At 45.6% G+C, this 13963-nt stretch overlaps 1 protein-coding gene across 3 annotated transcripts in view; it reads right to left on the bottom strand.

Moving 5' to 3' along the window:
- The window catches only part of CCDC149 (coiled-coil domain containing 149), a 167783-nt gene that overhangs the window by 16357 nt on the left and 137463 nt on the right, over positions 1-13963 (bottom strand). For all 3 annotated transcript variants that reach the window (XM_029590108.1, XM_029590090.1, XM_029590099.1), the window contains one exon: positions 12645-12721. In XM_029590108.1, coding sequence (XP_029445968.1) covers positions 12645-12721 — 77 coding nt within the window. The remainder of the gene's footprint in view (positions 1-12644; positions 12722-13963) is intronic.

Below are 13963 nucleotides of genomic sequence, written 5' to 3'. Positions count from 1 at the left end.
CAGCGTTCGACACGGTCAACCATGCCATCCTCCTAAACCAGCTTTCGTCCATAGGAATCAGCGGCACCGTCCTATCCTGGTTCAAAACCTTTCTCAATAACAGAGGTTACAAAGTTAAACTCCAAAACAAAGAATCCTCAAGATTTGACTCTGTCATAGGAGTCCCACAAGGCTCTTCATTATCTCCGACTCTATTTAATATCTACCTTCTTCCTCTCTGCCAACTTCTCACCGACCTCAATCTAAAGTATTTCCTTTACGCAGATGATATCCAAATTATCATCCCCATCAAAGACACATACTCTAAAACTCTTGACTACTGGGAATCATGCCACCAGAAAATCAAACAATTACTAAACAGCTTACACCTCATCTTAAACTCATCCAAGACTGAAATCCTACTCATCTCTCCTGAAAACAATAACACTAATACTACTTTTCCTACCAACCTACCTACCACACAAGTTAGAGACTTAGGAGTGATAATTGACAACCGGCTAAACTTCAAGGCACATATCAACAAAACAACCAAAGACTGCTTCTATAAACTCCAGGTTCTGAAGAGGATAAGACCTCTTTTCCATGCTCAAGACTTCAGATCAATCATCCAAGCAGTCATTTTTTCAAAAATAGACTATTGCAATTCCCTATTGCTAGGTCTGCCCTCATCCTATTCCAAACCATTACAGATGGTTCAAAACTCAGCAGCCCGATTACTAACAGGCGCAAGAAAGAGAGACCACATATCTCCCATTCTGAAAGAGCTACATTGGCTACCCGTACACTTCCGTATCATGTACAAAGCCATATGCATCATCTTCAAAACTATTCATCAGCACATCTCCCTCGATCTACAAATCCCCCTCCAAGTATACAACTCGACAAGACCGACCAGAGATGTTCACAGAGGCGCCCTCAAAGTTCCCCCTGCGAAAATGACCAGACACATCACCTTAAGAGATCGTGCCACCTCCACAGCTGGCCCTTCCCTGTGGAATTCCATTCCTACAGACCTCAGACTGGAACCCTGCCTCTTAACTTTTAGGAAAAGACTTAAGACTTGGTTATTCAAGCAAGCTTTCCAAGACACAATCTAATAACACAATTCAAGGACATATTCCAAGGACTCCACAAAACTCTCAACCACTAATCATGCCTTTTGTACATAGCATTTAATTTATTTATACCGTTTAACCGTTTATTCTTTCCTATCTCTTCCTTCTTCTCCAAGTTCTGCTACCCTTGTTATTTGTAACTGTTTCTTCGGTCACCACAGTTCGAATTGATGTATTTAATGCACTCCCGTTCCATGTAAACCAGCAAGATATGTTTTCATGATTGCCGGTATATAAAAACCTTAAATAAATAAATAAATAAAATAAAAATACTGCATCTGGCTTGTTGCGATTTCCAGTTCAGTTTTTGTTTGCACATTTCTATTTAGACTTTAAGGCCTCTCTATTCTGTATTTGTCTCAAACAGTTAACTGACACCATGGGGTAAATTTTGTGTAATCTATGAGGTATTAAATATCATCTGAATAAATCTTGTATCAATTTTCTAAAATTGTTGATACAATGCTGTCAAATATTTTAAAAATAGTTTTGCTGGGTGGCTAGAACTGGCCAAGGCTTTCTTTATTGGATATAAGGCCCTTAGGAAATTTTCCTTGCAATATCTTATAGCCAGACTGCTAGATATAGTTAATCTCAGACCAAGGTATGCATAGACTAGGGGTGCACACTACTTCTTGATTATTTAGACACAATCAAAAATTTGTGTTGGAGATTTTTAGGATCAATTCTGCTATTGATGTGTGATCCAGCCTCACTTCGGTGGTGGGAAAAGTAATGGAGTCACTGCTGAAAGAGAGAATAGTCAACTATCTACAGTCTGGAGAATTGATGGACCAGAGGCAACATGGATTCACCAGGGGAAGATCCTGTCAGACAAATTTGATTGACTTTTTTGACTGGGTAACCAAGGAATTGGATCAAGGAAGAGCACTAGATGTCATCTACTTGGATTTCAGCAAAGCTTTTGATACGGTTCCACACAGGAGACTGGTAAATAAAACGAGAAGCTTGGGAGTGAGTGCCGATGTGGTGACCTGGATTGCAAATTGGTTGACGGACAGAAAACAATGTGTGATGGTAAATGGAGCCTTCTCTGAAGAGAGAGCGGTTTTAAGTGGTGTGCCGCAAGGATCGGTGTTGGGACCGGTCCTGTTCAATATCTTTGTGAGCGACATTGCAGACGGGATAGAAGGTAAGGTTTGTCTTTTTGCGGATGACACTAAGATCTGCAACAGAGTGGACACGCCGGAAGGAGTGGAGAGAATGAGACGGGATCTAAGGAAACTGGAAGAGTGGTCGAAGATATGGCAGCTGAGATTCAATGCCAAGAAGTGCAAAGTCATGCATATGGGGAGTGGAAATCCGAATGAACTGTACTCGATGGGGGGGGAAAGGCTGATGTGCACGGAGCAGGAGAGGGACCTTGGGGTGATAGTGTCTAATGATGTGAAGACAGCGAAACAATGCGACAAGGCGATAGCAAAAGCCAGAAGAATGCTGGGCTGCATAGAGAGAGGAATATCAAGTAAGAAAAGGGAAGTGATTATTCCCTTGAACAGGTCCTTGGTGAGGCCTCACCTGGAGTACTGTGTTCAGTTCTGGAGACCGTATCTACAAAAAGACAAAGACAAGATGGAAGCGGTACAGAGAAGGGCGACCAGGAAGGTGGAGGATCTTCATAGGATGACGTACGAGGAGAGATTGAAGAATCTAAATATGTACACCCTGGAGGAGAGGAGGAGCAGAGGTGATATGATACAGACTTTCAGATACTTGAAAGGTTTTAATGATCCAAAAACAACGACAAACCTCTTCCGTAGGAAAATAATCAGCAGAACCAGGGGTCACGATTTGAGGCTCCAGGGAGGAAGATTCAGAACCAATGTCAGGAAGTATTTCTTCACGGAGAGGGTGGTGGATGCCTGGAATGCCCTTCCGGAGGAAGTGGTGAAGACCAGAACTGTGAAAGACTTCAAAGGGGCGTGGGATAAACACTGCGGATCCATAAAGTCAAGAGGCCACCAATGAAGAGTGGGTGACTCGCCAGAATGATGGCTATTGACACAATACCCTTATTAAATAAACATACACATGCTTACTGTGACTCCTACATCGCTCTAAGCTTCAACAGCAAGAGGTAATGGAAAAAAGGATTTGCACTCATAAAGAGGGGAGTAGCTGGCTTGTTACGGCGGTTACTACCCCAAACCAAATATGCCTGATACTTCACTTTCAATGCATATACAGCATAGCTCTCTGCTTCAATGACAGGGGAGAAGAATAACTGATACTTCACACATCCAGCAGAGCTCTCTGCTACAACGGCAAAGGAGAAGAAAAAGGGTTCGCACTCAAAACGCGGGGAGTAGCTGGCTTGTTACGGCAGTTACTACCCCAAACCAAATGTGCCTGATACTTCACTTTCCATGCATATCCAGCATGGTTCTCTGCTGCATCGGCATGGGAGAAAGACTGATACATCACGCATTTCCAGCATAGCTCTCTGCTTCAACGGCAGGGGAAAAAAAAAAAAAACAAAAACAAAAAACTGATGCTTCACGCATATCCTGCATAGCTTCAACGACAGGGGTGAAGAAAAAAAAGGATTCGCAATCACAAAGCGAGGAGTAGCTGGCTTGTTACGGCGGTTACTACCCCAACCAAATGCGCCTGATACTTCACTTTCAATGCATATCCAGCATGGCTCTCTGCTTCTACAGCAGGGGAGAAGAAAAAAAACCAACAAGAGCTGTACAACATAGTCTAGGTAAAACAAATAAGCATGGGTGTAGCTTGCTTATCGCGGCGGTTACTGCCCCTACTACCCCTAACTAATCAAGCTAGATATTTCACTTGCATGCAGCTCCATCACTGCTCTCTACATTAATGGTGGGGGTGGAAGGGGAATAGAACAAGGAGCTAAGAGTAACAGATAAGAATGAGAGAAAAAATGTGTGAGGCTTGCTGGGCAGACTGGATGGGCCATTCGGTCTTCTTCTGCCGTCATTTCTATGTTTCTATGTTTCTATGATTGATAGAACATGAAAAAAATATGTATTTTCATTTTGTAAATGCATTTATATATCTAAAGATTGTGTGTGTCTATATTTCTAAGGCCAGTACTGGAGTAGTAGGGGGAAACGGAAAGTGTGCTGAAGTCAGGGGGAGAGTTAAAGTGTGCTCACTGCCATTAATCCATATCAATCTGGAGGTGTTAGCGGGGTGTTTGCCCTTCTCTCTCCCCTCCCAGTCTGAGGTCCCTACACTTTGCCCCTGAGGAGCAGGAATCAGTTGGCTGGGGGGGGGGGGGTGCTATCAACAGTTTTCACCTAGGACATCATTTGCTCTAGAGCCGGCCCTGTCTCTCAGAGACCCACACAAAAAAACAGGAGCTGGGAGTCCCAATATAAGACCACTAGCCCCACACACAAAACAACAATGAATGTGATGGAGGTCGTTAACACGTCACCCCGCCCAGAAATAATGATGGATGGTCACACCACTTTGCCCTCTCTCCCTCCCCAGTATCCCCCACGATGCCCTTTCATTCCCCCAGACCCAGGATCTCTCTTCTTCTCTATGCAGGCGGCAGCGGCATCCCCTCTATCTCTCCTCCTAGCAGGCAGGTAGAATTCCCTCCCTCTTTCTCCAGAGTCCAGCATCCCCAAGGAGTGATTCAGGGCACCGGGGAACGAGAGAGGGGGATTCGCCAGGACTTAAAGGAAACATTCACGTAGACCACAGAATGTTGCATGTGCGTTAGATGACCAATGCCAATCGATTCTTATGAACACCAGAACCCCTCAGATAAGCCAACTACAGTTTAAACAGTTCTGACAGGGTATTAAAAAAAAAAAAAAGAGAGATAAACATGACAACTTTTAAATAACTTCTCAAGCAGAATTAAGCCAGATGCCCTTCAGCTGAATTATAGGACATCACTGCCAAGAAGAAAAGCTAACTTAGTGATTCTTGTACGTGGCATTGCACTATACTGATCACAAGCTTTACACAGGAAAAAAAGCACAGGCCAAGGAATTCAAGATGCAGAGCAGTCTCTCAAAGGGCCTGTTCCACTAAGGACATTATGTGGGAAATAGGGAAAACACTTAGTGATTAAGGGTGTAAATATCAGTTTGCTTGTTCCTGACTCTCACTTCTTTTCTGTCTTTTTCTACCCAATATTAGGGGGGGGGGGGGGGGGGTTGGCCTGGCAGTTTTTTCCTGCTCTTTTTGGGATTCCAATTGAAATCTGAACAGGGATCCTATGAGGGCTGTGACCGCATAAGCTTTTCATGTAGAATCACCTGGGCCCCTCCCCCCCTCCCCATCCATCCACCTTCTATCTAGCCCAAATCATTATAGCAACTAACCTGTAACAAGGGCCACGGGCCGCAGCTCCCTCCAGATTCTGATGGTTGCACCCCAAGGCTAACCAGCAAGGTTAGCCTTGCTGGTTAGCCTTGGGGTGCAACCAGCCCCCACCCCTTGGGGGCAGCGAAGCTCTGCCAGCGCAGCAACCCCGGCCCTGCCTGCCCCCAAAAAACAGGAGGCGGCTGTGGAAACCGAACCTAATCTCTCACTTGCCAGCAAGCTCCCACCCCAATATATAAATAAATATATATATATATATATATATATATATTTATTTATTTTTTTTTTTATTTCTTACATCTTTACAAGCTTCTTTTGGAATTAAAAAAAAAAGTGTGCATTTTTAATAAACCACACCTCCATTTAAAAAATAATAATCTGCTTCAGAAGCCATTCTTTGATTGTGCATGTGATACTTATGGTTTAAAATGCATCAGCGTGCCGGCTGCATGAGGTGTCGGTGAGTGTTGGCACAGCAGTACTGCGAGCTGACTTCCGCTGCAGCGGGCGAGGGAGAAATTTAAAAATAAATATGTCCTCAGACATGAAAGAGACAGAACTTTAATGATTTTTAACCACTAACTGAATTATCCGAAAGAAAAGCTAGCATAGCTACTTTAATAATAATGAACTCATTTGTTAAACTAACCATTAGCACCAGCTGTGTTCTCTGGTGCCATCGGCTCATAATAGGAGCGAGTGCATGCTCAAGGCTGTTAATATGTTTTATTCTGAGAATCTGTTCAAAAGAATGATAAAAAAAAATAAAAAATGCAAGACTCTGCTGGAAAACAGGATAAGCACATTTTACAGCCCAGGATAATTGCTACCTAGCTTCTGTACAATATGCTGACTGGGTTTGCATTTATTCAAAGAAAAATATGCTTCCCCACCCCCACTGGAAAGGCTGCCGGGAAAAGCCGCTCTCCACCGACTGCTGCTACAAACCCTTTGGCTCGGGTGGTGAACTCTGAATGTCCCAGCAATAAGCATCTTGGCGAGCAGGTGATACTCATCCAGTTTACTTATGAGATTTGTCCACTGCTACATTTCAAAAGAATCAAATGGATCCTACCCCCACATCCCCAAATATCCCCCCACCATCCTGGGAAGAGAGTAGGAAAAAAGTCAAGAAAATCAATGTGTGCAAGTCCTGTTTTTACTCACACAGATCTTGACCTAAGCCTTTAAAAATGTATCCTAATTATGGCAGATGTCTCACCAAGGATTTGTACAGGTTCATCATAATGTCCTTTTTTTTTTCTGCTGGTCATACCTCTCCCTCTGTATCCTAGCACTGCTCTAGCTCTCTTTGCTGCAGCAGTGCCAAGATCTCTGGATAGGGTCACCAAATACAGGACCGTTCCCCCCCCCCAGACCTTCAAGCCAGCCTGCACCCCTCCCCCCCCCACAGGCCCTGCCCCCGCTTCCTGTTAGAAGGAGCCCAGAGCCTGTAAGCACATGCTGCTGACTCACAGGTCCAAACGCTGCCGCCACAGCTTCCCCCATCGGGGTGAGGGGAGTGGGGGGAGGCATGGGTGAGGGAAGGGAGGGAGAGTGCAGGTTTTTCCAGTGTCAAAATGGGGTCCTGCTGGATAAGAACTTTGGGAAGCGCTGCCCTGCTTCTTTGTCACATTTCACCACCTTGAAGCCATCTCTCTCTCTTTAAATTGGTGCACATTAGTCTCTCATCCCTATCACGTACCACTTCTAGTCCTGGGGGAATTCTGCGCTGCTGCCATATTCTGAGCAGAAAATGGCAGAGGAGACCCCGTCATGCCGCGAACGGAGTGCGCGAAGACGAAGGCCCTGGCACGCTGTTCGCAGCGAAGATGAAGGCCCCCCTGTGAGCCGCGAATGGAGTGGGCTCCACTCGCGACAAAGACGAAGGCCCCGGTGAGAGTAAATATGTGTGTGTGTGTGAGAGGAGAGGGGTGTGAGAAAGGGGAGGGGTGTGAGAAAAGAGAGGGGAGGGGTGTGAGAGAGGAGAGGGGAGGAGTGTGAGAGAGGAAAGGGGAGGGGTGTGAGAAAGGGGAGGGGCAGGGAGGGTGAGAGAGAGAGCAAGGGGTGAGCAGGAGGATGTGAGAGAGCATGGGAGGTGAGAGAGCGAGGTGGGGGGATGCTTGAAAATGGGTGCCAGAGAGAAGGAGCCTATATGAGGAGATTGTGAAGGAATGGAGCGATTGGGAGCTCTTGTGTATGAAAAAGGGATCATGTATATGTGAGGGTGCTAGCTTGTGTGAAGGATTGTGTATGTGTGAGACAGAGCCTGTGTGAAGGGGTGCACGAGAGAGCCTGTGTGAGGATGTATGTGTGACAGAGAAAGGGAGCTTGTGTGGGTGTGTATGCAAGAGAGAGGGACTCTGTATGAGGGGATGTGTGTGTGTGCGCGAGAGAGTGAGGGAGCCTGTATGAGGGTGTGTGTGTATGTGTACTAGAAAGAGAGAGGGACAGAGGGAGCCTGTGCGAGGGGCAGTACTGAGAACGGGGTCAAACTCTGTGACTGGAGATAGAGTGGAAAGGTTTGAGCCTAGAGGTGGATGGGAGAGATTCTGGCAGGTGGAGGAGTTGGGGCCTGAGAGGACAACATGGCCAGGGGAGTAGGGAGAGCGAGTGGAAGGGACACTCTCTCTTACAGTGAATTTCATGGGGAATTCTGCTCAAAATATTTAAAATTCTGCATCTTTAAGTAATAACTTTTTTCTGTATTAATTTAAAATGTAATTACTTAAAGACTAACGTGATAATCCAAAATGCCAATAGTATGTCACAATCTAAAAAGACGCTTAGAAGTATTAATGACCTGCCATAATAGGCTTCATCTTATGCATAGATATGCTGGATGAGTGGCCTTATATTTAATCATAGGTCAAAGTCCGATTTTTTGATATATTTTTTCTTATGCAAGGTGCAAAGCATGCAATTTGTATAAATTCGACAACTTAACTTGAGAACTTCGCTGAAGCCAAGGACAGTAAACATGCCCGACATGGAACCATGTTTCGAACTCCCGTTGTTCTTTCTCAAGGGCTTAGTTCAGCGTTGTATTTGTAGTTCGTCTTGATTTGAGATTTAAACCATGGCGTTTCCACGTATACTTCTAAGCGTCTTTTTAGACATACTATTGGCATTTTGGATTATCACGTTTGAATTTTTGCCATAGTTTCTGTATTTATCATAACTGGGATTCACGTGAGTTGCTGTTGATTACTTAAAGACTGTCATGTAAATTGTGTTATTTTGACCAATATAAATTTTGCAGAATTTTAAGTTTTTTTTCACAGAATTCCCCCAGGAGTGCACTTCAAACGAAACCAGTGACTGAAAGCTTCAGGAATACTGCCATGACATGTCCAAGAAACACAATAAAAGAACCCAATAGCTGATTAGAAAGGGGTAGCAGGATGAAAAAGTCGGGAAGTAACAGTCGTCCTGTCTTAATTTTATTGATGTATTAGGATGAGTATGGATGAAATATTTAAGCAATTATATGTGGTGGTGATCAGAAATGGGCCCTTACAGAAATTCTGGGGGGCAAGGTAGTTGTCCTATGTTTCTGGGTCTGAGTGATGCGTCATTGTGGGAAGAGGCTTACTAAGGGGATGGTGCATCTTCAAAAGTGGTTTTGGGAGGGAGAACCTCTAGGGGGAGTGTGTGCTGGTGCACAGGGGACTGGGCTGGGGGAGCGCCTCTCACCTTCCTGGCAGCTAGTGGCCGGTGTCCCACGGGGGCCGTGGCTCCAGGAGATGCAGAATAGACTCCTAGGTCCCCTTGGGAGGAATCAGGGTCTTTAAATGCAGGAACTCCATTTCGTGACCAGGGAAGAAGATGTAGGACGATTCAGGACTACCGAAAGCTATTTTTTTCTGAAAAGGACGATTAGTCCCTGTTCTGAAGGGGAAGCACAGACAGGTATAGATATTCTTCTGAGACACTCCTTGGAGGAAGAATATTTTGTTCTTGCTCCTGCTACCAATGCTACAGAAACAACTGGGCACCCTGAGAAATCAGGGATTTTCTTTGAGTCTTGCGCCGACTCCTGCTGCCCTCAGACTGTTAACTAAAACGTTTTTTTTTTTTTGCTTGAAGACCCCCTATTAGCAAGGCCCTCCTCCCCCGAGGCGAGGCGTGGGTGCGGCAGAGGCCGCTATCAGTTGTGCAAGAAGTTGGGGAGCAGTCAGAATGGGGGGGGGGGGGGGGGAGAGGTATTTGGTGGGGCTTGCTCTGTCCTGCATGCTATTTACAGCCCCTTGCCTCTCAAGCAGGGCCACTACACCGTCTCCTCGACCATTTTGGCTTTCGAACCCACACAAAGATTGGTGCTCAAAGAGGGCATCAGACCCCCGATCATTTGATATCCTCCTTTTACTTTAGTTATTCACCGTTTTGAGAGTTTCTTCGAAAAGCAGTTCATCACATTAAAAAACTTAACAATTTAAAAAAAAAAAAAAGAAAGCAAATTAGAAGTCAGGAAAAACCTACAGCAACAAAGGATCCGGAAATATCCAAGGTGTGCCCCAGTTTAACAATATAAACTAAATACCCTTGTGTCTCTCAGCTGAAGTATGAGCCAAAACTGGTTTTTAAAGTAAAGCCACATTCTCTTTGAAAGACCGTATCCTGGGCCAGACTTGACCGCAGCGCAGGAAACTGGAGTTTAACTCCTGTCCGGCAGCACTTGGGGTTGGGGAGGGAAGGGCTTGCTGGTTGCCTGCTGCAGGGGAGGGAGGGGGGTGAGGGGAAACTCTGTGCCACGAAAATGGATGTAAACATCAGAACCCTGCTGAAGGGCTTGGGACAAATCCGCTCGGCGGGTTGCCTTTGCAGCATCCCAAGGGAGGGCGAACCGACTCACCTGTCCCTAATTAATACCTTCCAAAACGGCTACTTCTCATGATCACCCAGCTCTGCAGAGACGTGCTATATTGCAAAATTCAGCCGCAAGTGCAGTCAGCCCTGAGTAATCCATACAGGTTTCCCAAACTGGGTGGGGATTTGGATTACAAAGCATTGAGAAATAAAACAACGCTCGAGGTGTATTAAAATGAGCTCCGTTTTCGGTGTTATATATAGTCCCAGGCATTACTATTCTGGGCAAGGGAGGTGTGGCAAGGGAGGGAGGCCCCTTGCACCATTCCTGTCTTCCACAGCACCGTTTCCTTTCCCCCTTTCCCACCTAGGACTACGTACAGCTGTTACACGGCATCTCCGTCAAAAAATGCATTAAAAGTACAGACAAAATGTGCATTGATCAGCATGCAGCGTTAACATTTCAAGCAACTGTGAAAAAATACATTCAGAGCAGAACCTACTCCCAAATCCCACTGACACATTGTAGCTCAGGCCTTCGGGCAGCAGGAAAAAGGAGAGAGAGAGACTCGTTTTATTATTCTGACAGGTGCATTAGTCATGGAGGTGAAATCAACAGAGCAAACCGCAGCACAAAATCGGGATAAAACAAACATTTCTTTAGTTATTAAGCATGCACCCTCCCTCCCCATAGACACAAACTGGGGGGAAAAAAAAATCCCTTTTCAGAACATAAAGCCCTAAATGTTTTAATAAGTATTTGGGGGGGGGGGGGGGGAGTAAGGGAGAAAAGACTGGACGCAAATGCACTAGATTATTTAAAACAGTTAGAGAAAATAGGTTTCATCCAGCCTCTTCTCCCCTCCCACCTCGGGCTCCCTGTAGACCACGGAGCCCGCCTGAATCTATTTTCCACCATCTGGAGCGGTCCACTGCCTCTATGCACCACCTGCCTCGAGCAGGGAATAATTACCATGATGCTTCACTAATAAGGCATCACAGCCTGCACAAAATGCAGATTTCTCCAGCTACTAGATACAGCTACTAGGACGCTCTCTTAAGCAAGGTAATGAAGCAGAGGAGAGACACTCCCCCCCCACCCCCACCAAAAAAAAGAGGGCCGTGCATGTCCATTGTACAACTACCTGCCTAGAGCAAACTTTTCAAGCGAGTAAACTATCTCCCGCTAAAAAGCTAAACTGCCAGCGGGATTAGTCCCTACACCGACAGTGCCTGTGAAGGAAACAGAACTCAATATCATTTTAGTCTTGTCGCCACTTTTCCCTTCCTCCCCCATCCCCACCTGAAACGAATACAGATGGTTACAACAGGAAGAGGCCTAAGACACCAGGTAAGCTATAAAATGGCAAGACAACTTTCGCTTTTATACTTTCTCTCATCCTCAATGAATAAAAAGGAGCTGGAAATGCGGCTGGACGGGACTGTACCTATCTCTGTTAACACGCCTAGGACAACCTGCTTTTGGCCAGACACAAAAAGGACAGGACAAGAACTGCTTCGTTCGCAAAGAGAGCTGCAACAGATGTGTGGGGCAGTGATGGCGGAGCTCCCAGCCTGCGTGTCTTACTTTTATGTAAACCTGCACGGAACATTTATAAAAGCAAGCAAAAGCAAAAACACCGAGAAGCAAGGACAGACAAGTCCATTCATGTACCAGAGAAGCACTGGAGAAAGAGTTCAATGCACATTAGCTAAGAGGGGGGGGGGGGGGGTGGTGTCGTTGGTAACCTGTTAGCCATTTTAAGGATATGGGGGGATGGCCTAGCAGCAGCCCTGGGACCTTGAAGTCTCGCTCCCAATGTCTCAGGTCAGCCTTCAGAGGCGGCCCGCTCCGCAAGGCCTCTCAAACCAGGAGGCAGAGAAAAGTCTCACATCCCTCAGCTAGAGGATCGCGATCACACAGCTGAGCTGCTGCGGGGCGGGCACAGGAAACAACAAGTGGAGGGGGTGAAAAGCACTGGGCTTCAGGCCGGTCCCCTTCATCATGGCAGCACGGTTGCCATTCAGCTCTAGTTTTGTTCCCTAGCCAGACTGATCTGGTCCAGCTTTTACCCCATGGCAGCACGTATGGCGATATCCACCTGTTTTTCTCCGGGAAATCAGAACATCTCATATGCCGTGGAGTAAAACCTGGACCGGATCAGCCTGCCTAAAAGGAAAAAAAAAAAATTAGCTGGCAAGCATAAAAAAATAAATGTAGAGCTGGAACATTTAGGCCAAAAAGAAAGCCCAAACAAACATGACTTCTTACAATTTAAATAAAGCAATGTGTAAAGCATAATCTTAATACTTGAAAATAAAGATGTACATTAATATTTGTTTAAAACAAAATAAGAAAACCAGTTTGCTCCAGTTTCTACTGACCTGGAAGACTCCACAAACCGGAAACTTCCAAAGTCCTTAATTTTTTCTCCAGTTCTGCAACTCTGTTACCTAAAATTCTGAGAGAAAAATTAGCCGTGCTCAATAGCCTTTCAACACATTTTTTTTTTTTTAAAGAGGGAGGCATTCCAGGTTGAAGTGAAATGTTTTGCCTTCTGCCACTGCTCCATTGTCACGCACCCCACGCTTTTCCATGAGGTGTTGCTCTGTAAAGGTGTAACTAATAAAACCGTTGCTGTGCATCATTTAAATTGCGCTACGTGCCCCGGTCTGCAGTTGATCATCAACACGACTCACACAGCTCAAAATAGTGGAAGGGGACTTAAGACAAATGGAATACTTAAAAGTGCAACTTCCAAAGCTTTGACCAATGCAAGAAAAGGTGGATACTCATGCATCTGAGGTGCAAAAATCCATTAGCCACCTATCAATTAGGAGGACAAAAACTGTCAACTGATAAACAGGAAAGGATCTAGGAGCAGTCACCGCAGATGACCTGAACGCTCCAGTCAGTGTAATAATGCAGCAGGAAGAGTTGCTAACAGCATGTTCAGGTGCCTAAGGAAAGCTATCCCAGTGGATAAAGAGAATATTAAAGGACCCCAAGCTGCTGCCAAATTTACTTCCTCTTGGTAATACTCCTTGTGTCAAAGGATTATGCTGGACTGCCCTCTCACCCTCCACTCACTGAAGCTACATCCACTGCCTGTTGCTGCCCCCTCTCATCTCCCCAAGAACTGCTCCGCCACCACTCACCTCCCCTTCAGTCAAGAGAGCACTGGCTGAGTGGGGGGAGAGGAGAGGACCATCGGCAGGTGGGGTGAGGGGAGGAAGAGGTCAGTCACGGGCAGGGGAGAAGCAGGAGGGATCCAAGGACAAAGAAGGTGACTCCTCATGCTCTTGCTATCTGTCTGCCCATCCCTCGTTTCCCCGGATTCTGGACAATTCCGATGGCAAGGGCCAGATTTTGCAGCCCACACCACAGCTGTAGAATTGCAGGAAACTGGGGACCCGGCCTAAAGATATTAGAACAGGCATAAAGAATATTGTAACAAACTGGAAAGCATAATACTAGCTACTGGAAAACACCCCTGGGGAAAAGGGAACCCTGCAAGTAATAAGGAAGGAAAGCACATACTATAAAGTCAGGGGAAGGAGGAAGGAACGGGCAAGTTTCTTAGACTTCTTTGGAACAGAATCACAGGAACAAACCAGCTAAATCCATTTTGATGTTTTATGTTAAAGTAGCAGAAAACAAACATAATATGGATCAAGTTTTCCTATGGACTACACTAGATTGT

Source organism: Rhinatrema bivittatum, chromosome 1 (assembly GCF_901001135.1).
Source record: "Rhinatrema bivittatum chromosome 1, aRhiBiv1.1, whole genome shotgun sequence".
Classification (NCBI taxonomy): domain Eukaryota; kingdom Metazoa; phylum Chordata; class Amphibia; order Gymnophiona; family Rhinatrematidae; genus Rhinatrema; species Rhinatrema bivittatum.
Note: the sequence above shows the minus strand (reverse complement) of the source record. Positions and strands in the feature narration are given on the sequence as shown.